This window comes from Chrysochloris asiatica, unplaced genomic scaffold (genome assembly GCF_000296735.1).
Source record: "Chrysochloris asiatica unplaced genomic scaffold, ChrAsi1.0 scaffold00058, whole genome shotgun sequence".
NCBI lineage: Eukaryota > Metazoa > Chordata > Mammalia > Afrosoricida > Chrysochloridae > Chrysochloris > Chrysochloris asiatica.
Genome location: NW_006408576.1, coordinates 17,634,216 through 17,655,610, shown reverse-complemented (window position 1 = coordinate 17,655,610; position 21,395 = coordinate 17,634,216). Strand labels below are relative to the sequence as shown.

Below are 21,395 nucleotides of genomic sequence, written 5' to 3'. Positions count from 1 at the left end.
TGATCAAGAGCCAATGATACTGAAGGAGGAAGTCCAAGGTGCACTGAAGTAACTGGCAAAGAACAAGGCAATAGGAATGGACTAAAAATGGAAATCTTTCAAGAAAGTGAGGTGGCACAGGAAGCACTCACTCATCTCTGCCAAGAAATTTGGAAGACAATATCTGTCCAACTGATTGGAAAAGATCTGTATTTGTGCCCATTCCAAAGAGAGGTGACCTAACGGAATGCGGAAATCATTAGACAATCTCTTTGATATCCCATGCAAGTAAAGTTTTACTAAAGGTAATACAGAAATGGCTACAATCATACATTGACAGAATTTCCAGAGGTTCAAGCCGGATTCAGAAGCAGCCATGGAACGAGGGATATCATTTCTGATGTCCAATGGATCTTGGCTGAAAGCGGAGAATATCAGAAAGATGTTTACCTGTGCTTTATTGACTACTCAAAGGCTTTTGATTGTGTGGATCATGACAAGCTATGGAAAACATTGCGAAGTATGAGTATTCCAGAACACTTACTTGTGCTCATGAGGAATCTGTACCTGGACCAAGAGGCAGTTGTTCAAACAGAACATGGGAACATTGAATGGTTTCAAATTAAGAAAGGTGTGCGACAAGGTTGTATTCTTTCACCATATTTATTCAACCTGTATGCTGAGCAAATAATACGAGAAGTTGGGTTATATGAAGAAAAACGTGGCATCAGGATTGGGGGAAGACTCATTAACAACCTGCTATATGCAAATGATACAACCTTGCTGAAAGTGAAGAGGACTTAAAACAATTACTGATGAAGATCAAAGAGCACAGCCTTTGGTATGAATTACATTTCAATGTAAAGAAAACAAGAATCCTCACCATTGGACCAATAAACAACAGAGAAAAGACTGAAGTTGTCAAGGACTTCATCCTTTTTGGATCAACTCTCAACACTCATGGAAGTAGCAGTCAAGAAATCAAACGATGTATTGCATTAGGCAAATCTGCTGCGCAAGACCTTTTTTAAAGTGTTGAAAAGCAAAGATGTCAGCTTGAGGATTAAGGTGCACCTGACCCATGGTATTTTCAATAATCTCATATGTGTGCAAAGGCTGGACAATGAATAAGGAAGACCATAGAAGAATTGATGCCTTTGAGTCATGGTGTTGGAGGAGAATATTGAAAGTGTTATGGGCTGCCAAAAGAACCAATAAATCTGTTTTGGAAAAAATGCAGCCAGAGTGCTCCTTGGAGGCCAAGATGGCCAAACTCTGTCTCTCATACTTTGGACATATTGTCAGGAAGGAGCAGTCACTGGAGAAGAATATCATGTTTGGTAAGGTGGAGGGTCAGAGAAAAAGATGGACTCAAGCATGGGAACAGTAGTGAGGTTGGGCCAGGATCAGGCAGTGTTTAGGTCTGCTGTACATAGGGTCGCTATTAGTTGGTGCCGACTTGATGGCACCTGACAACAACAACGATAGTAGTGGTTACGAATTGGGCTGTAAACCACAAGGTCAGCAGTTTGAACCTACCAGTTGTTCCACAAGAGAAAGATGAGGCTTTCTGCTCCCGTAAAGATTTACAGCCTCGGAAACCCTATACAGGGTTGCTATGAGTCAGAAATGACTCCACGGCACATAACAATGTTAGTTCAAAAAGAAATCAACCAACCAACCAACCATATAAATGTTCTTAAATATAACTCAACTACAAATATAAGGGTACATAAAGAAAATATTACTTATTTACCTTTGGAGTCTTGGTGTGGCGCTGTAAGATAAAACGCTAGACCACAATATCAGTTTGAGCTACAAGGTTGGTGGCTCAAACCCTCTAGCTGCTCCTTGGAAACTCTATTATACAGGGTCACTATGGGTCAAACTGACTCGAAGACACTTAACAACAAGAAATTACCTTTAATCAAATAAAGGCAAATGGAAGCTAAGAATTGATGTTTGCTCTTATGGAGAAAGAAAAAGCATTATTTCAAATGACTTCTTATGGCTAATTTTTTCTTAAACACTGGTGACTTTCTGAAACCAAATCCATTGTCATTAAGTCAATTTCAACTCCTAGTGACCCTACAGGCCAGAGTAGAACTGTTCCATATGGTTTCTGACAGTGTAAATCTCCACAGGTGCAGATCACCTCATCTTTCTTCCATGGAATGGCTGGTGGGTCTAAAGTGCCAACCTTGTAGTTAACCCATTGTACCACCAGGGCTCCTTGACTTTATGAAAGCAAGTTTATTTCTAAGAGACTGCTTCCAATGCTGTGATGCCCCTAGCTGCTGATAAGGTGGGTATTTTATTGCCCACAGAATAAAATACCTCAGAAAGCAGTGAAAACCCACTGCTGTCGAGTTGATTCCAACTCATGGTGTCCTTTACAGGACAAAGGAGAACTGCCTGATAGGGTTTTCAAGGCTATAAATCTTAGAAGACTGTCGATCTTTCTCCCAAACAGTGGCTGGTGGATCAAAGCAAGTACTCAAATCCTTTCAGGACAAACCCCCCTCCAAGACTAAAACTCAAAAGAACACACAAGCAGGCATATAAACTAGTTGGCGACTGCGTTAGTCTACATGTGAGTGGAAGTGGGGGAAAGTCAGTAATGAAGATATGGGCTGAGTTCAACTATGTTCCACAGACTCCTGTCGACCTTGAGATGAGAGAGAGGAGGAGGACTGGTTGGTCTGAAGACTGCGGAGACTAGGGAACTCTTGAGGCCATGGACACCGACCTAGCCACAAAGGGCTAGAGCTGAGAGTGAAGCGTCCAGCGGGGGGAGATGCACAAGAATGTCCAACCTGCTGATATGCTGATAGCACCCGTTTGAGCTAGCTTTGATGGCTTGATGACCATATTTCTTTATTATTACTCGACTAGAGTAACAAAGAAATTCAGTAAAGGAAGCAAGTGTAAATTGCTACAATTTGATGAACTTGACCTATACTTATGAATGTAGCATCGCAAAATACCAACTGAGAGGGATGGAGTCTGTCTTCACATCAAGGATCAAATTTATCTCCTCGGTATACAGGGTTGATAGGGACGGGCGACTTAGGTATTGGCTACCTAAAATGAGGGATGGGGGCGGGGGTATAAAGGCACAAAGTAACTGGCTTACAAGCTTTCAAGAGGGAGTTTTGTTTCACAGTATGTTGGGGGAGGTAAAATCCCCAATGAATAGTTTTCATCTTGTCTAGATGGGTCTGGTGAAAGGAGATGGGGATAAGATTCTTATGATTCAATAGTGAATAATTGTTATCATGACTAATTGCAACTGTCACAATTGTAAAGGCAGAAGAAACTTTATAACAAAAACAGGGGAGTAGTTAATCTTACAGTCCAGGAACAGAGGACCCTAGGACCAATAAGGGAAAAGAGCACAAGCAGAATGTGGGACTCTATCCAAAGGAAAAGCCACACCAGAGATGGAGGCACAGATGATGACATGGAGACACAGAGCAGCTGAGGACTCCAGACTCATGGAAAGAGAAAGGCTGTGTGCTGGTGGCCAGGAGGCAGGCTTGCAAAATGTGCCCTTTGGTGGTTTAAATAATTATATTTTCCTGAGTGTTTTCTGTGTACATCAAAACAAAACACAGGGAATAGAAGCAAATACTGTTGAATGATGATGTATGGATGGGATAGCAATCATTGCAATGAAATGAAATACGATAAGATCAGTGTAAAACCAATGTTGTCCCATGTAAACTATCACTCAATTCACGATAAAAGCTTAAAAATAAAAAAGTGGCTTGTGGGTTGGAACCACCAACCTTTTGGTGAGCAGCTGAGCACTTAACCACTGTGCCACCAGGACTTCCCAGAGAGTATTAGTGATTCTTCTTCTGCTTCACCTTCTGCTGCAGTTTCTCTCCTTACTTAAGTGTGTTCCTATTCCCAACATGGTGATTTATTACCACATATAAAATTGCTTGGCCTTACATTTCTAGAAAGTGCAGAGGATTTTTAATAGCTCTTTGTGCATATAAGTTCCTTTACCTACTTCTCAGTTTCTCTTTAAAATAGTGAGAACATCGTCATAAATATGATTTCTCCTTAAGTAAAGTTACAAACTTGAGGAAAAAGTTATCTAGAGCTGATGACACTGGTATCGTTAAATACCAATAAGTCAGTCCTGACTCAAGTGACCTTGTGTAGGACTTCTGAGGCTATAAACTGTTGTGTGAATAAAAAGTCTCATCGTTCTCGCACAGAGTGGTTGGTAGGCTCAAACCACAGACCTATGTATGGTTTGTAGTCCAGTGCTTATCCTACAGAACCACTGCACTCCTCAGCACTGGTGGGGGATGTGTGTTGTCAAGTACGTTCCATCTCATAGGGACTGTGTATTAAAGGTTTCTGAGGCTGTAAATCTTTATGGGAGCAGAAAGCCTTATCTTTCTCCCACAAAGCAACTGGTAGATTCAAACTGCTGACCCTGAGGCTAGCAGTCCAGTTTGTAATCCATTACACTACCAGGGCTCCTTGAGCTAATGACATTAAATAATTAAAATGACAGCTGATGACGAGAACACTCCGGTAAGAATTGATATTTCTGTCTATACAAGACTAAATATTATGAAAATGATATTTATTTCTAAACTGTTATTTCCTAAATTGTTTCCTTAGTTCTACAGTAAAAGACATTTAAGATGTACTTGATAAGTGTCATCCAGTCTGTTCTGACTCATAGTGACCCAGTTTAGGGTTTCCAAGGAGTGGATAGTGAGTTTGAACTGCCATCCTTGCAGTTTAAACTGACCTTGTGGTTCAGTGCTTATCCTACAGTGCCACATCAGGACTCCTATTATTTCTTTTATATACTCCTGGTATGACACTTTAGGATCGGCACTAGAATGTGAACCACAAGGTTGGCTGTTCAAACCCACCAGCTGCTCTATGGAAACCCTATACAGGGTCACTATGAGTAAGAACTGATACAACAGAACTTCACAGCAGAAACATATTTCTTTTATAATGCATTGTAGCTTAATGAAAGCTCTGAAATGTCCTGCTGCAAAGCCATTCACTTCTGAATAACTAAGCTCCTCCTTAATTGTACACTTGTTGTGAACTGCCATGAGTCAGTCCTGACTCACAGTGACCCTGCATAGGGTTCCCTAGGAGTGGATGGTAAGTTTGAACTGCCAACCTTTTGGTTCAGACCTTATGGTTGAGTGCTTATCCTACAGCACCACACCAGGACTGTTGCTGTTGTTGTTAAGTGTCGTCAAGTTGGTTCCGACCCATAGTGACCCTGTATACGGTTTCCAAGGAGCAGCTGGCGAGCTTAAGCCACCAAGCTTGTGGTTCAAATCGATTTTTGTAGTTCGGCACATTAACCCACAGCACCTCACCAGGACTCCATACCAGGACTAGGGGACTTCGAAAAGTCTCTGGAAAAACATAATTATAGAATAATGGGATTTTCTCACAAACTCTTTGAAACTGTAGGAAAATGCACTGGATTGCAAAGTTGGTTTGAACCCTAAGATTGGTGGCTCAAATCTACCAGCTGTTCACTCCTTGGAAACCCTATATGGGTTCGCTATGAGTCGGAGTCAATTTGACGACAACAACATAAATGCAAAACATTTTTCGTTTCTCCCCTAACATATCAACCACCAGAGTTCAAAGAAATACAGTTCTAGACTCTTAACAGAATTCATTTTCCCTAAGACCATTTCCATTAAATTGGTTCCTGTAAAGTTTTGTTCAATGTAGTTATACAAGGAGTAAAAATAGAATTTGCTTTACTTCTGTAATAAAAACCTCATAATGTTGGCTTAATTAACTTGGTTTTCCTTTTCAAATTTAACTGGGAGAAAATATGTTCACTTAGCTTTATCATGTCTGGCTTATTATGCACTAAAAAACTGTAATAAGGTTGCTCATTTTGAATCTGACAATCACATGATTTACTATCCTGGGAATGATAGATAAAAGAGGAAAGGTATTGCAATCATCATCAAAAATAAAACCTATCAAGATTTGTCTTGAAGCTGTCTATGATAGGATAATACCCATACACTTACACGGAAGACCAGTTAATACAACTATTATTCAAATTTACGTACCAACAACTAAAACGGTGATGACGAAACTGAAGAATTCTACCAACTTCTTTGAATTGGGCTGCTAACCTAAGGGTCAGCAGTTGGAAACTACCAGCTGTTCCACGGGAGAAAGATGAGGCTTTCTGCTCCTGTAAAGATTTACAGCCTCAGAAACCCTGTACAGGGTTGCTATGAGTCAGAACCGACTCCACGGCACATAACAACCACCACCAACTTTTTCAGTCTCAAATTGATGAAACATGCAATCAAGATTATTGATAATTACTAGTAATTGGAATGCAAATATTGGAAACAAAGAGGAAGGATCAATAATTGAAAAATATGGCCTTGGTGATAGAAACAATGCTGGAGATCACTGATAGAATTTTACAAGACCAATGACTACTTTATTGCAAATGTCTCTGGTAGCATAGTGGTTACGAATCGGGCTGTGAACTGCAAGGTCAGCAGTTCGAAACTACCAGCTGCTCCGAGGGAGAAAGATGAGGCGTTCTGCTCCCGTAAAGATTAACAGCCTCGGAAACCCTGTGCAGGGTCGCTATGAGTCGGTACCGACTCGACAGCACATAACAACAACAACAACAAAAGATGACTATTTACATGGACCTCACCAGATGGCATACAAAGAAATCAAATTTACTGCCATCTGTGGCAAGAGACTATGGAAAAGTTCCATATCATCAGGCAAACAAGGGAATGGACAGACTGTGGTACAGACCATCAATTATTCATATGTTAGTTAAGTTCAGTCTAAAGTTGAAGAAAATTAAAACAAGCCCGTAGAGCCAAAGCAGGACCTTAAACATATCCCACCTGAATTAAGAGATCATTTCAAGAAGAGATTTGATGCATTAGACACTAAATACAGAAGACCAGAACAGTTGTGGGAGGACATCAGAACACTCTATAGTAAAAAAGCAAAAGGTCATTAAGAAGACAGGAAAGAAGGAAAAAACCAAATTGGATGTCAGAAGAGATTCTGAAACTTGCTCTTCAATGTTGTTATGTGCTGTGGAGTCGGTTCTGACTCATAGCGACCCTGTACAGGGTTTCTGAGGCTGTAAATCTTTACAGCAGAAAGCCTCATCTTTCTCCCACAGAACAGCTAGTAGTTTCGAACTGCTATGAGGTTAGCAGCCTGATTCGTAACCACTAAGCTACCAGAGCTCCTTGCTCTTCAATGTAGAGATGTTAAAGAAAATAACATTCCTAGGAAACTCAAAAGATAATACAAAAACAGCTGCAACAGTAAATTGACAAAGAACTGCCATTCAAGCCGGATTCAGACAAGGACGTGGAATGAGAGATATCATTGCTGATGTCAGATGGATCTTGGCTGAAAGCAGAGAATACCAGAAAGGTGTTTACCTGTGCTTTGTTGAATATACAAAGGCTTTTGTGTAGTAGAAAACTCAAGAGACCACAGGTATTTCTTTGGAAAATGAAACCAAAGAGGGTTAAGACTTGTAGACATCAGGGATTACAGAAGTCAAGTATGAGTCCAGGGAGTTTAAGTGGAGACCTTCCCCTACTCTTCTTTCAGGTTACTGTTGGTTAAGTACTGTTGCGTTGGTTCCAGATTGTGTAGAGCGTGACAAGCTATGGACAATATTGCAGAGAACGAGTATTCTGGAATACTTAATTGTGCTAATGAGGAACACTGAGTAATTTAAAAAGGTGTGCGCCAGGGTTGTACTCTTTCACTCTTTCACAATCTGTATGCTGAGCACATAATCTGAGAAACTGGATTACATAAAGAACGTGGCATCAGGATTGGAGGAAGACTAACAACCTGTGATATTCAGGTAATACAACTTTGCTTGCTAAAAGGGAAGAGGACTTAAAATTCTTACTGATGAATATCAAACACCACAGCCTTCGGTATGGTATGCACCTCAATGTAGAGAAAACACAAAAAATCTTCACCACTGGACAATAAATAACATCAAGATAAATGGAGAAAAGATTCAAGTTATGAAAGACTTCATTTTGTTCGGATCACCCATCAACACTCATGGAAGCAGCAGTCAAGGAAAAAAAATGACATAATGCATTAAGCAAATTTGCTGCAGAAGACCTATTTAAAGTATTTTCAATAACCTTATATGCATGTGAAAGGTGAATAGAAGACCATAGAAGAATTGGTGCCTTTAGATTACAGTATTGGAGGTGAACATTAAAAGTACCATGAACTGCCAGAAGAAGAAATCTGTGTTGGAAGAAGTACTGCCAGAATGCTCCTAGGAAACCAGGAATGGCCAAACTTCATCGCTCATACTTAGGACACATTATCAGGAGGGACCAGTCCTTAGAGAAGGGCATCATACTTGGTAAAGTGGAGGATCGGAGTAAAAGAGGAAAACCCCCAATGAAATGGACTGGCACAGAGGCAGCAGCAAGTGAAGCAACGATTGTACGGTTGGCACAGGATTGGGCAGTGTTTTGTTCTGTTGTGCACAGAGTCGCTATGAGTTGGTACTGACTCAATGGCATCTAAAAATAACTTTTATAAGAAGGGCAGAACAGATATTTTGTAAAATATTCACTGGTCAATACGTAATCTAAGGCAAAGAAGAGAACAGAGCAGGGAAACTAGAGTACTAGAAATGGAATAAACAAAGCCCAGTTAAAGAGAACATTGACACATTGTGAGAAATGTGATGTCGTTGATCAATTTGTGTGGAAACTGTCGAATGGCAGCCTAACTTGTGTGAATTTTCATCAAAAACCTCAGTATCATTTTAAAATAACGTCCCAAAAGCCTGGATATAGTAAAAAACAGTACGGAATATTTGTTCATCCTCAGTTATTGAAAGGCGAGATAAATGGGGATGTGGATTGAAGAGATTAGATTCAAAAGCATTAAATTCTAACCTATTTGAAAATTTTTCCATATGAAGAAATGAACTAAGCATAATCTGAAGAAATCTAAGAAGTGTAAAAATAAAATTCTCTTAGAGTAATACACAAGAGAGAAGTCATTAAATATATTTTCTCAATTTGATTGAAAGAGGTCTGTTTTCTTAAGATGTACACACTTCCAAAGGAGACTGAGTACCACAGGTAGTTAGACTGGCAGTTAACTGAAAGGTTGGAAACCAAGTACTAACAGAAAGGATGGAGGTCTGAACCCACCTAGCAGTTCTGCATAAGGAAAGGTCTGGTGATCTGACAAGAAAACCTTATGAAGCAGCTATATACTATGTAACACCTAGGGGTCAACTCAATGGTAGGTAACAACATCATATACTACACTTTTCCATGAAGAAAAGATGTGGGTAAGGTCAACAAATACAATTTTTTTTTCGCACCTTGGCTAGTTTTTCTCCTCTGAAGTTTAAGGTCACTGCTTCTGTATTCCGAGGATTATGAACTTCTATGTGGACTTCATCATTATCTTCATATTCTCGAATAAGAGCTGCTTTCAATCTGGCCATCTCGTTCTGTTCTCCATGGACTAAAATCTACACAGGATAATTTTTTAAAAAGTAAAGGAAAATACCCTTAGTTTAGATTAATGGAGAGACAGCAAAATACAGTGAAAAGAACACTGGGATTGAGTTAGCAGATGTGATAAAGAGGGGAGGAAATGTCTAACTCAAAAGGGGAGCTGGCATACAGGTCAAATCCAAGTATAAGTGACAGTGCTTTGCTTACAAAGTTCTACATTAATAGAAGGCAGTGTTTGATTTGTGGAATGGCTGCTGTAAAATTTCCTGGCTACGATCTTTCAAAAAAGATTATAAATAGGATTCATAGACTAACCACATGAGGAGGTTTCAAAGCACGAATAAATTCACTGGTTTGCTGATAATCTGTGTGAGCAGAGAAAGAAATGTAATCAACAGACATTTTCAGTGGCAACTTCTGTCCAGACATGGTAGTGATTTCTTCAGGTTCAGACATGATATGCTATTAAAAAACAATGAAAAATAAAAAAATTAACAAAAAATCTATATACTTAGAAAAGGTACATTTTATACTTTTCATGCATTCATAAACTTTAATATTTAATTAAGTTAGGACTTCCACACAAAATTCATTCTATACTATTAATTCCATAAACGTCAAAAACTCTTTTTTTGTTGGTTTAGTAAACACTTAAAGTGCGAAGATTAACTAAAATCCAATGTATGTGGAAGGATGCAATGAAAATTATTACTCTTATGATTAGAAAAGCAAACCTGTATTGCTAACTACTCTCCTGCTTTAAGGTATCTTGCTAGATATGAGAATCTATATAAAGATTGCTGTTATTGTTAAGTGCCGCCGAGTCAGTTCTGACTCACAGTAACTCTGTAGAGGGTTTCTGAGGAGCGGCTGGTGCGCTTGTAGTCACCCACAGCACCACACAGAGCTCTAATATGAAAGATACTTCTATTAAATAAAATAAAACGAAGTTATCATCAATAAGAGGAGGTTTGTGGACATGATGCTTGAATGTTCAGATGATGTCTTAAACTTTTTCATATATTTTCTACAACATCTACAACCCTTAAGATTTAACATCAGCCTTTTTATAACAAGCAGTAGGAAGGTAAGCAGTTAACCAAAAAATATATTACACAACTTTTTATCAAGGATACTTATTAAAAAACCTCTTCTTCATCAGATGAAGGCATTCATGTGCTTGTCTCAAACAGTTTCCTCTCTATTTTTTTACTTGCAACCAGATGAATGCTTCTCTAACTTTAATGTGCATGCCAATCACTTGGGGATCTTGCAATGCCATTCCTAGTTTGCTTTTAAGTCCTCAACCTTTTTGGACATCTCTAGCGATCTCTTTTTAAAAATCAAAACTTGCATTATTTAAAGAATTACTTCAATGCAAAATGCTGTGAGGATACTATCACCTCTGCAATTCTGATTAAGAATAACACAAAAGCCTAAGATTATAACTGACCTTGGCAAGTGTCCCTTCTACACAGTATCCTGCTATAATGACACCGTTCCTTTTATCAGTACACCAGCTTTCAAATAGCTCTCTGGATAAGCCACTCTGCATCATACCTGGGGAAGCCATGACAACACTGGGACCAATGTCATCAAAATGATCCATGCTCTGAAAAAGAAACAAGAATTGTGAAAAGCACGTTCAAGACAGAGAAAGCATTTTTTTTTTTAAGAATATTAAAATAAAAAACTAGGGTAAAAGGATTTATCACATTAATGAAAGAGTCTTGATAATTCCTAAACAACTTAGGTAAGAATGATAGGAAAATTGTTTTGCATGCCTTCTATATGTTCTCTAACCACATTTGATTCTGGAATGTTCTTAAACCATATATGTATAAATCACTATTACATTGCTATACAGTCCTGGTGTGGTGCTGTGGGTTAATGCGCTGGATTGCAAAATCAATTTGAACCACCAGGATGGTGGTTTAAACTCACCAGCCACTCCTCGGAAACCCTATACAGGGTTGCTATGAGTCGGAACCAACTCAATGGCACTTAACAACAGCAGCATTGCTATGAAGTTTTATAATGATTTTACACCAGTGTCTTATATGCCACAACAAAGTCAGAAACAGAACATATATAAGGGGGCTTCAAAAAGTTCATGGAAAAATAGAATTAAAAAATAATGGAATTAAAAAAAAAAAAAAGTAATGGAATTTTTCCATGAGTTTTTTGAAGCATCTTCCTATACTTACATAATAATTTTTTAATCATTAACTACAGGTTGTTTGAGAGTACTGGTGTGGTGCTGTAAGATAAGCACTGGACCACAAGGTTGGTTTGAACTGCAAGACTGGCAGTTCAAATTCACTAATCACTCCTCGAAACTATACAGGGTCATTGTGAATCCAAATCGACTCAGTGGCATCGAACAACAACATAGGTTGTTGTAAAGTTGTTCTAACCTTGAAGATAAAGTATGTTGTCAATAACTTTAACACTTTGTGACAAGAAAATTTAACAATGAAATCTGTAAATTAAGAAACCATAAATGTATTCCTAAGCAATTTTCATGGAGTCCGGGTGTGACGCTGCTCGTTAATGAGGTGGACTTCAAGGTCAGTTTGAACTGCAAGTTCAGTGGTTTGAGCTTACCAGTCGCTCCTTGGAAACGTTATATTGGGTCGCTGTGGTGTTGTGCTATGGGTTAATGTGCCAGACTGCAAAGCTGTTTGAACTGCAAGGTTGGCAGTTCAAATTCACCAGCTGCTCCTTAGAAACCCTATACAGAGTCACTATGGGTTGGAACCAACTCAAAGGCACTTCATAACAACAACAACCGAGTTAAAACTGACTCAAGGCACATAACAACAAGCAATTTCCATGATTTCAATTTAAATGGCCTTGTTGTTGTTAGGTGCCATCGAGTCGGTACCGACTCATAGCGACCTTATGCACAGCACAAGACTGAAACAATGCCCGATCCTGGGCCAATCTCACTATTGCTGCCATGCTTGAGTCCATCGGTGTTGTCACTTGGCCAATCCATCTCATTGGGGGTCTTCCTCTTTTTCTCTGACCCTCCACCATACCAAACATGATATCCTTCTCCAGCGACTGGTCCCTCCTGACAATATGTCCGAAGTATGAGAGATGAAGTTTGGCCATCTTGGCCTCCAAGGAGCACTCTGGCTGTACTTCTTCCAAAATGGATCTATTGGTTCTTATGGCAGCCCATGGCACTTTCATTTGGCCTTAAAATAATTCAAATCTGTATGCACTACAAAGTCTTGGTATGGCACTGTAGGGTAGGCACTGGACTGCTAACCATGAGGTCAGTGATTCAAATCTATGAACCACATCTTTGAAAGCTTTACAGGGTTGCTACGAGTTGGAAGCAACTCAACAGCACTTAACAACAACAATATACATAAACAAAATATAAATATGTCATATAACAATGCCCTTACCTTACAATAAAGTACACAAATGATAGTTGAACATGATAACATACCTGGTACATACACCCATGGATTTCTTCTCTTTTTTTTAAGGAAACAGATGGGGAATGCTTATAGTCTCTGTCTGAAAACTGAGAGCCTGCTAAGGTACTGCTCACCAAAACTGACTTCAGACCCAGGCTGTGGGGATCTCGAGTGCAAGGCGGTGGTAAAGTCTCCTCCCCAAGACCACTCTTTTTAGGGGTTGTTGTTAAGTGCCATCTAGTCGATTCCCAACCATAGCGACCCAGCATAGGGTTTCCAAGGAGCAGCTAGTGAGCTTAAACTGCCAACCTTGTGGACCAAACTGACAAGTCCAGCGCATTAAACCCATAGAGCCACACCAGGACTGAAATTTACAGAGTTAGATTCTAACATTTAGATCAACATTACAGTTGCTGATTCTAATACAAAATGAATGTCCTGAGGTCTTACTTGTGTGCCTTGCCAAGACTACCCTGCAGTATAGTAAAGGAGTTCAAGCATAACAAAACAAAACATTTCTTTTTTTATTCTTAAGACAAAACTGAAAGTAATAAAAACCAGTTCATTTTAAATGACCTTCAAAACCTTGTATTGGTAGTTAAAGTGCCAACAGATTAGTCAATACTTGAGAGAAGTGTCCTTGAGCCAGACAGAAAGGGGGAAAAATAATTAAGAAAAATTAAAAGCCTTTTTCTTGACTTATAGTTGTTGTTGTTAAGTGCTATCCAGTCCAGTCGATTCCGACTCATAGTGACCCTGTACAGGGTTTCTGAGGCTACAAATCTTTATAGGAACAGAACGCCTCATCTTTCTCCCATGGAACAGCTGGTAGTTTTGAACTGCTGACCTTGAGACTAGCAGCCTGGTTCGTAACCACTACACTACTGCTGCTCAAAAGGCGTTAAATTTAAAAACAAAAATAAATAAATTTTAATGAATGTTTACATAATTACAGACAATATCATTGCAATCACTTCTGGCAACATGGCAGACTAACTAGACTCACTGCATGGATCTGCTACAACAAAGATACGAAAGACCAAATAAAACAGACACAGATGAAAATTCTGGCACCTTGAACTTCAGAATAAAGGTTAGAGAGGTAGGTGGGGTACTTGCTGGGAGGAGAGGCCAAACAGGGACAGTGAGAGAGGGAGACTGGTGAACGGCTGGCCAGAGAAAATTGTTGAAGGGTCATTAGAAGAAAACTTTCCTAACATCATGAAATATGAGAAAATAGATACAATACAGTAAGCTAAACAAACCATAAACAGGATGATCCCAAATGAAAATCACTAAGATATATCATAATTGAAAAGTTTTTAAAATCAAAGACAAGGAAAGAATCCTGAGAGCAGGTCGGGAAAAACGAAAAGTTGCCTACAAAGGAGAAACAAATAGGACTAACCTCTGATTTCTCAGCAGAAACCATGCAGGCAAGATCGCAATGGCATGACATATACAAAACACTGAAAAAGACTGCTAACCAAGAATCATATACCCAGCAAAGCTGTCACTCAAATATGATGGCAAAATTAAGGCATTTCCTGATAAACAGAAATAAAAGGAATTTGTAATATTCAGACCAACTTACAAAAAATGCTAAAGGACGTTCTCTGGACTGAGAATCAACAGCAGCAGACAACTTGAGATTACTAAACATAATAATACCAACCAGAAATCAATCCACATATAGAAGTACTTTCTACTGTGGTGCTGTAGGATAAGCATTGGACAGCAAGATTGGTTTGAATTGCAAAGGTCAGCAGTTCAAATACACCAGCTGCTCCTGAGAAACCCAAAACAGGGTCACTAAGTCAGAACCAACTTGCTGACACTAAACAACAAAATAACACAAACCTACAAGACTGAAAGGAGTCCTGGTGTGGCGTTGTGGGTTAATGCGCCAGACTGCAAAACCGTTTGAACAGCAAGGTCGGCGGTTCAAGCTCACCAGATGCTCCTCGGAAACCCTATACAGGGTCATTATGGGTCGGAACCGATTAGACGGTACGTCACAACAACAACAAGACTAAAAAATAGGAAACTGGAGATATCAAAGTATAATGAAGTCAATTACAAAGCAAAAAGAGGGAATAGTGTAGATACAGAACTTCCAAATGGCAAGAAAGTCAAGCAGATTACAAGTTAAAACACACTGCTTTAAACAGTGAAAACATTAATAAATTACAGGGTAATCTCAAAGACAAATAATATGCCTGTACATCTGAATAAAAAAAGAGGAAAACCAGAAAAACTTAGTAAACATCAACACAACAAAAATGAAAATCAAAAGAAAACCCACAAACAAAATGAACTCAGCACAGAAAATTATGTGGAACAAAGAATCCAGCAGCACCACAAAAACCACACAAAAAAATGACAGCAATCAATTCATACCTATTGATAATTGTGGTAGTGTTGTGCCATGGAGTCAGTTTCGATTCATACTGACCCTGTATAGAGCTTCTGAGAATGTAAATCTTTATGGGAGCAGAAAGCCTCATCTTCTTCCATGGAACAGCCGGTAGTTTTGACCTGCTGACCTTGAGATTAGCAGCCCAATTTGTAACCACTATGCTATCAGAGCTCCTGATAATTATACTAAATGTGAATGGATTCAATGTTACAGTCACAAGACAAAAAGCAGAATGGATCTGAAAACAGGATCCTTCAATATGCTGTTTACAAGAGACATCAAAAACATGGAGACAGCCTAATTGCCCATCAACAGAAGAATGGCTAAATAAACTTTGGTACATACACATAATGAAATACTACAAAATGTTGACTCTGTGAAACACTTCAACATTGTTGAACCCAGAGGATATTATGCTGAGAAAAATTAGTCAATCACAAAAGGACAAACACCATATGAGACCAGTGTTGTAAATAGTTAAAAAAAGGTTTTCTTGATAAAAGAAACAATCTATGATGGTTACAGGGTAGAGGGGTGAAAGGAAAATTATTCATGAGCTAGAGGGTTGACACGTTAACATGGGTGACGGGGCAGGCAGCATACAACTAGAGATTGGTTAGCAGAGGAAAGATGAAGGTAGCAGGAGACACAGGGAGGAATGCAATAGTTAAAGTGATTGGAGGTAAATACTTTAACTATAGTTACATGGATGGGATGGCAACCATATACTGAAGCAAAGTGTAAATCTGATGATCTGCTCTGTAAACCACTCAATTCACAATAAAATTTAAAAATATATATATCCTTTATAGATACTATTTAAAAGAATAAACTTGAAATTTGAGTTTCAGCAAGACTTAGAAGGATTTTTGGGGATGGTTTGTCTCCCCCTTGGGATAAATAAATTATTGGTCTTTAGGTTCTTTAAAATGTTAAAGAGTAAAGATGTCAGTTTGAGGATTAAGGAGCACTTGACTCAAGCCATGGTATTTTCAACTGCCTCATGTGCATGTGAAAGTTTGACAATGAATAATGAAGGCCATAAAGAATTGATGCATTTTGAGTTGTGTTGTTGGTTAAGAATTTTTAAATTATCACGGGCTATCAGAAGAAAAAGCAAATTTGTCTTGGAGGATGGACGGCTAGAATGCTCCTTAGAAACAGGGATTGCGAGACTTTGTCTCCCATAACTTGGACATGCTATCTAGAGGGATCAGTCCTGGAAAAAGATGTCATGCTTGGGAAATTAGAAGGTCAACGATAACGAGGAAGACCCTCAAGGAGATGTACTGACACAGTGCCTGTAACAATGGGTTCAAACATCACAATCATGAGGATGATGTAGGACCCAAGCAATGTTTCGTTCTGTTGTGAATGGGTTCACTTTGAGTTGAAGTGGATTCAACACCACCTAACAAGTGCCTCATGCTACCAGTGAGGGGACATCAACAATTCTTAGAAGAATTCCATTATTTTTTTATTCTATTTTTCCATAAATTTTCTTAAGTCCCATCATATTGTTGTTGTTTTTAAGTACCGTTGAGTAGGTTCTGACTCATAGTGACCTGTATAGGGTTTCTTAGCTTATCCTACAGCACCACACCAGCGCTCCTATTATTAGCTATCTATTAGAGTAATTTCCTAATAAAAGATCACAGTAGACATACAGAGGAAGACTTCAGATAAAAATACACAGATAATCTATGACTTAAACTTTTTGTACATTAATGGTCACCATAGCCAAGCTTCTGGTAGCCACTGGAGATTTCTTTCCCTTCTCTCTATCTGCTACGTAAGATAGTTTTTGTTGCTACCCTTCCCTATTGAGGATTCGCCACCTGAATTTCTGTAACTATCCTGATAATCAACCCTACCCACAAGGGATTTTGATTTAGTTGGTATGGGGTTTATCCCCATAACCAGGATTTTTTAAAACTCCCCAAGTGGTTTCATGGTGTGGCAGAGTTTGACAACCACTGCTCTAGAGTTCAGACCAACCAATCAAACCAGTCCTACTGGCACTGAGTCAATTCTGACATACCAACCCTGTATAGGGTTTCTGAGATGGTAATTCTTTATGGGAGTAGATAGTCTCATCTTTTTCCCACAGAGCCACTGGTAGGTTTGAACCATGCACCTAGTGGTTAGCAGTCGAGTGCTTATCCATAGTGTCACCAGGGCTCCTTAGATTTCAGACCAGTGCTTTTCAAACTTTAATGCACACATCAATCATGTGGACAATCCTGTGTAAAAGTGGAGATTCTGAGCCAGTAGATATGTGAGGCTCGAAACTGTGAATTTCTAACACCAAGGCTTTGCAATTTGAAGGCTGACAGCAAAAATATTATTATTAAAAATCCAAAGTTCTGAGCCCCACCCTAGCAGTGGTTAAGGACTTGGCTGCTAACTGAAAGGACAGTGGTTGGAACCCACCAGTTGCTCTGCTGGAGAAAATGTGGCAGTCTGCTTCTGTAAAGATTTCAGTCTTGGAAACCCTACGGAATTGCTCTACTCTGCCCGAAAGGGTTGCTCTGAGTTGACTGGGTAGAGAAACGGTAAGAATTTAACAAGAGGGATTCAGCTACAGAGTCAACTACAGATGACCTCCAACAACTAATGACCTATTTGTGTTTTACACATCTTTCTTCCACAAGCACTCACCTTGAGATTACTAATGTGTTTGAAAACAAAGGGATTATTGATGTTGATCTGTTTGCGAATTTTGTCATTCATGGCATTTACGTATGTCTGGTACACAGCCATACACTTCTTAGCCAAAGATGATGCATAATATATTGGAATGTCATGAAGTTCTGGGTGATTCTGCCAGTATTCATCTAGGGAGAGATTTAACAAAATACAAACAGTACTTTATTACATGCAGTAAGTATTGCAAATAACCAATGAAATCAATCCTAATTATTTTTCTAAAATAGTTTATAATAAAATAGATTAAAGCAGATAATTATAGTTTAAAGAGTGTAAGAAAAATTAGCCTGTCCTTATTAAAGTTACAGTTAAGCTACAAAACTAAAAAAACTTATTTCTAAAATGGAGAGATTTGATTTGGTAAACAATTTTTAGAGTGAATAATAGACTATTCAGGAATCATGGTATAGTGTGTGGGTTAATGTGCTGGACCACAAGGTCACTTTGAACCACAAAGCCAGAGGTTCAAGCTCACCAGCCACTCCCTAGAAACCCTATACAAAGTCGTAATGAGTTGGAAACGACTTGACAGCACTTTAACAATTATTTTTCCTGGTAAACACTAAATTCTGTTATGGTTTTAAATAATAATGTCTAACCAAATGTTGTTAAAGTGCCATCGAGTTGGTTCCGACTAATAGCGACCCTCTCTAGGGTTTCTAAGGAGTGGCTGGTGAGTTTGAATCATCAACCTTGTAGTTCAAACTGTCCTTGCAGACCAGTGCTTACTCTATAGCACCACACCAGTACTAACCAAATTGCTTTTGTTAAGTACTGTAGAGTCGTTTCCAACTTAGAGTCTAAACTGAGGAATGGCTGGCAGTTCAAGCTCACCAGCCACTCCTTTTAATGCAAAAATATATAATTACTATAACATGATTTTTTTCCTACAGTGTGAACTGTGTTGAACTGATATATTTTTTTAAAATACTAAACTGATGAACGTCCTCACTAATAAAATTTTTTGTGCATCCCAGCTATTTTCCAGATTGGAACTACTGGGTCATATCACTTGCATATTTTTAAGGCTTCTGACGCTAACTAATAAATTGGTGACTAAATACGTATACTAATTTACCTTCCTAGTAGTAGTGCATGAGAGCCTCTGGCTGTTGCCTTGGGCTTTTTTACTTGGGCTTTTTACTAAAACTCTGTTTTAAAACAAAAATAAAAACTGAACTCTAGATGTTGAATGATTTATTCAAGACCATGTATTATACTGATCTAACAGAGTTTGGGATTTTGATAATCTACCAAATGAAAAGGAAAAGGCATACCTAAAATCAAGAGCAGCTCCTGAGCCCTTCCAAGAGCAAAGACAGGAATGAGACCTCTGCCCCCTCGATTTACAATATCATGGACAGTGTTACAGAATCTTGCTTCTCGTTCTTCACGTTTCTCATGAATATGGGTCCCATAAGTGGATTCCTAAATAACAGGTACGTGTGACAAAAAGACCACAGATCCCCAAAGAATTTCAAAGTTAAACATCAATGATGACATAAAGAGATTCTTTTCTTCATTAACATGCCACTTACTAGAACACATATTGCTATATAAAGTCATTGGAATAATGAACAAAGAAGAATTTTAGAATTCAGACCTGGATAAGTAATAAAAAAAACCTTTCAGAATATTGAAATCAGAAAATTGTTCAAAATGTATCTTGACATATTTCTGCCTCAAGATAGTTTTGCTATGTCTCTTTTAAGCCATTTTGATTTCTGTGGAGGAATAAAATATTTTTCACAATTCCGATAAATCAAAGTCTACAATCTAGAAACACTGTTTCTTATATTTCTGTTTAATATCTCCTGAAGTCTTTCTTGTTCTATGTGGGCCACCAACCAGCAGTATTGGCCCCTTCTGGGAATTTACTGAACCAGAATCTCACACTATCATCAGCTGATTCACAGGTATGTAAAAGCTTGAGAAGCACTACTCTAAAGTATCAGATAAGCAACTTTCTTCTGAGAATTTAAAAAAATATATGTATCTTCCCTTCCCGTACATCAGGTCCAGTTAATTTACTGGCTAAGCAAGGCAAAGTAATCCAATCATATATTTGTTACAGGCTGCAGTATATACTGGTCACTCCTACTTGGGCAGCTGGAGAATGCTGTGGTGGGGAAAAAGCAGGCAACTATTTTATCTTGAACTAAATATACTTGATGTTCCTATATATATCACAGGCTCAAAAGACTTCTCTCCCAATTCCTGACCCCACTGTTACCAATACTTGTTTGTATCCATTAACTCACTATCCCCACCCCAGGCCCTGCCGAAGAGTTTCTGTACACAGTTATTTTTTTTATTCTCTTAGGACTCAAAATTTAGAGGTGGGTAGGACACAAACATGAAAAACAGTATGACAAGTTAACATGTGCTAAGAGACAAAGATAGTTACTATGGCAAAGACAGTAGGGCCACATCATTTGTATATAATCCTTAAGATGTCCTTCTATGAGTTCAAGGTACTGCACCTAAACAAAAATATTTAGGGGACAAGGAAGAACACCCAGCATAAAATGACCTGCCCAAAAATGGCCTAGCATTTAACAGCAAGATAGTGGGCCTGCAGCACATAGATAAACGTTAAAATACATTTTATATTAAAAAATCACTTACATTTATATCCAATAAAACATGAATATGAAATCACAAATTTTTTCCAGTAGAAAAAAATTTATTTACAATATACTGATTAGTACACTAATACTTACAATGATAAGAATATCAGGTTTAATATTAGGAATCTCAGCTGCCATTAAATGTCTGTCTTCTTGTCTTGAGAAATCACCTGTGTACAAAAGCTGTGAAAAAGAAAAAGCCAGTAAGTTAAGCTTTTGGAACATGGCCCTTTCCTAGTGAAAATATTAAGCTCATAACATCTGAGAGTGAAGCTTAACAGAAAAAAATAATTGCCTACAACTGATGAAATCTAGATATTATGCTCATATATAATTAGAGATTTATAACTTAGTTAAGTTACTAAACCATTAATTATTCAATTAACTAATAGGGATAATATGTTCCTAGAATCAACCTCAAAGATCATCTATACATGAGTATAAGTAAAAGAGAAGTGTTGTGAATTTCTTACAGGAAAGGGACATATAACAAGGAAAGAAATCTATTTAAGAATTCGGGGATGGGAACAAACAAGATGGCAGATCGGGTGGACGTATAGCAGAGAGCTCCGCCAACAACAACACAGAATACCCGACCAAGCAGGTTCTGGGGCTGGTCCCTGAGCTCTGAACCACATATAAAGGAATACTTAGAAGGTTGGAAGGCTCACAGCTG

The 21,395-nt window shown here is 38.5% G+C and overlaps 1 protein-coding gene across 1 annotated transcript in view; it reads right to left on the bottom strand.

Moving 5' to 3' along the window:
• Positions 1–21,395, bottom strand: part of CPSF3 (cleavage and polyadenylation specific factor 3, 73kDa) — a 64,844-nt gene that overhangs the window by 25,641 nt on the left and 17,808 nt on the right. The window contains exons 6-11 of the mRNA XM_006863983.1: positions 20,813–20,902; positions 19,367–19,517; positions 18,042–18,217; positions 10,978–11,136; positions 9,840–9,986; positions 9,386–9,538 (exon numbers count right to left, since the gene is read on the bottom strand). Coding sequence (XP_006864045.1) covers positions 9,386–9,538; positions 9,840–9,986; positions 10,978–11,136; positions 18,042–18,217; positions 19,367–19,517; positions 20,813–20,902 — 876 coding nt within the window. The remainder of the gene's footprint in view (positions 1–9,385; positions 9,539–9,839; positions 9,987–10,977; positions 11,137–18,041; positions 18,218–19,366; positions 19,518–20,812; positions 20,903–21,395) is intronic.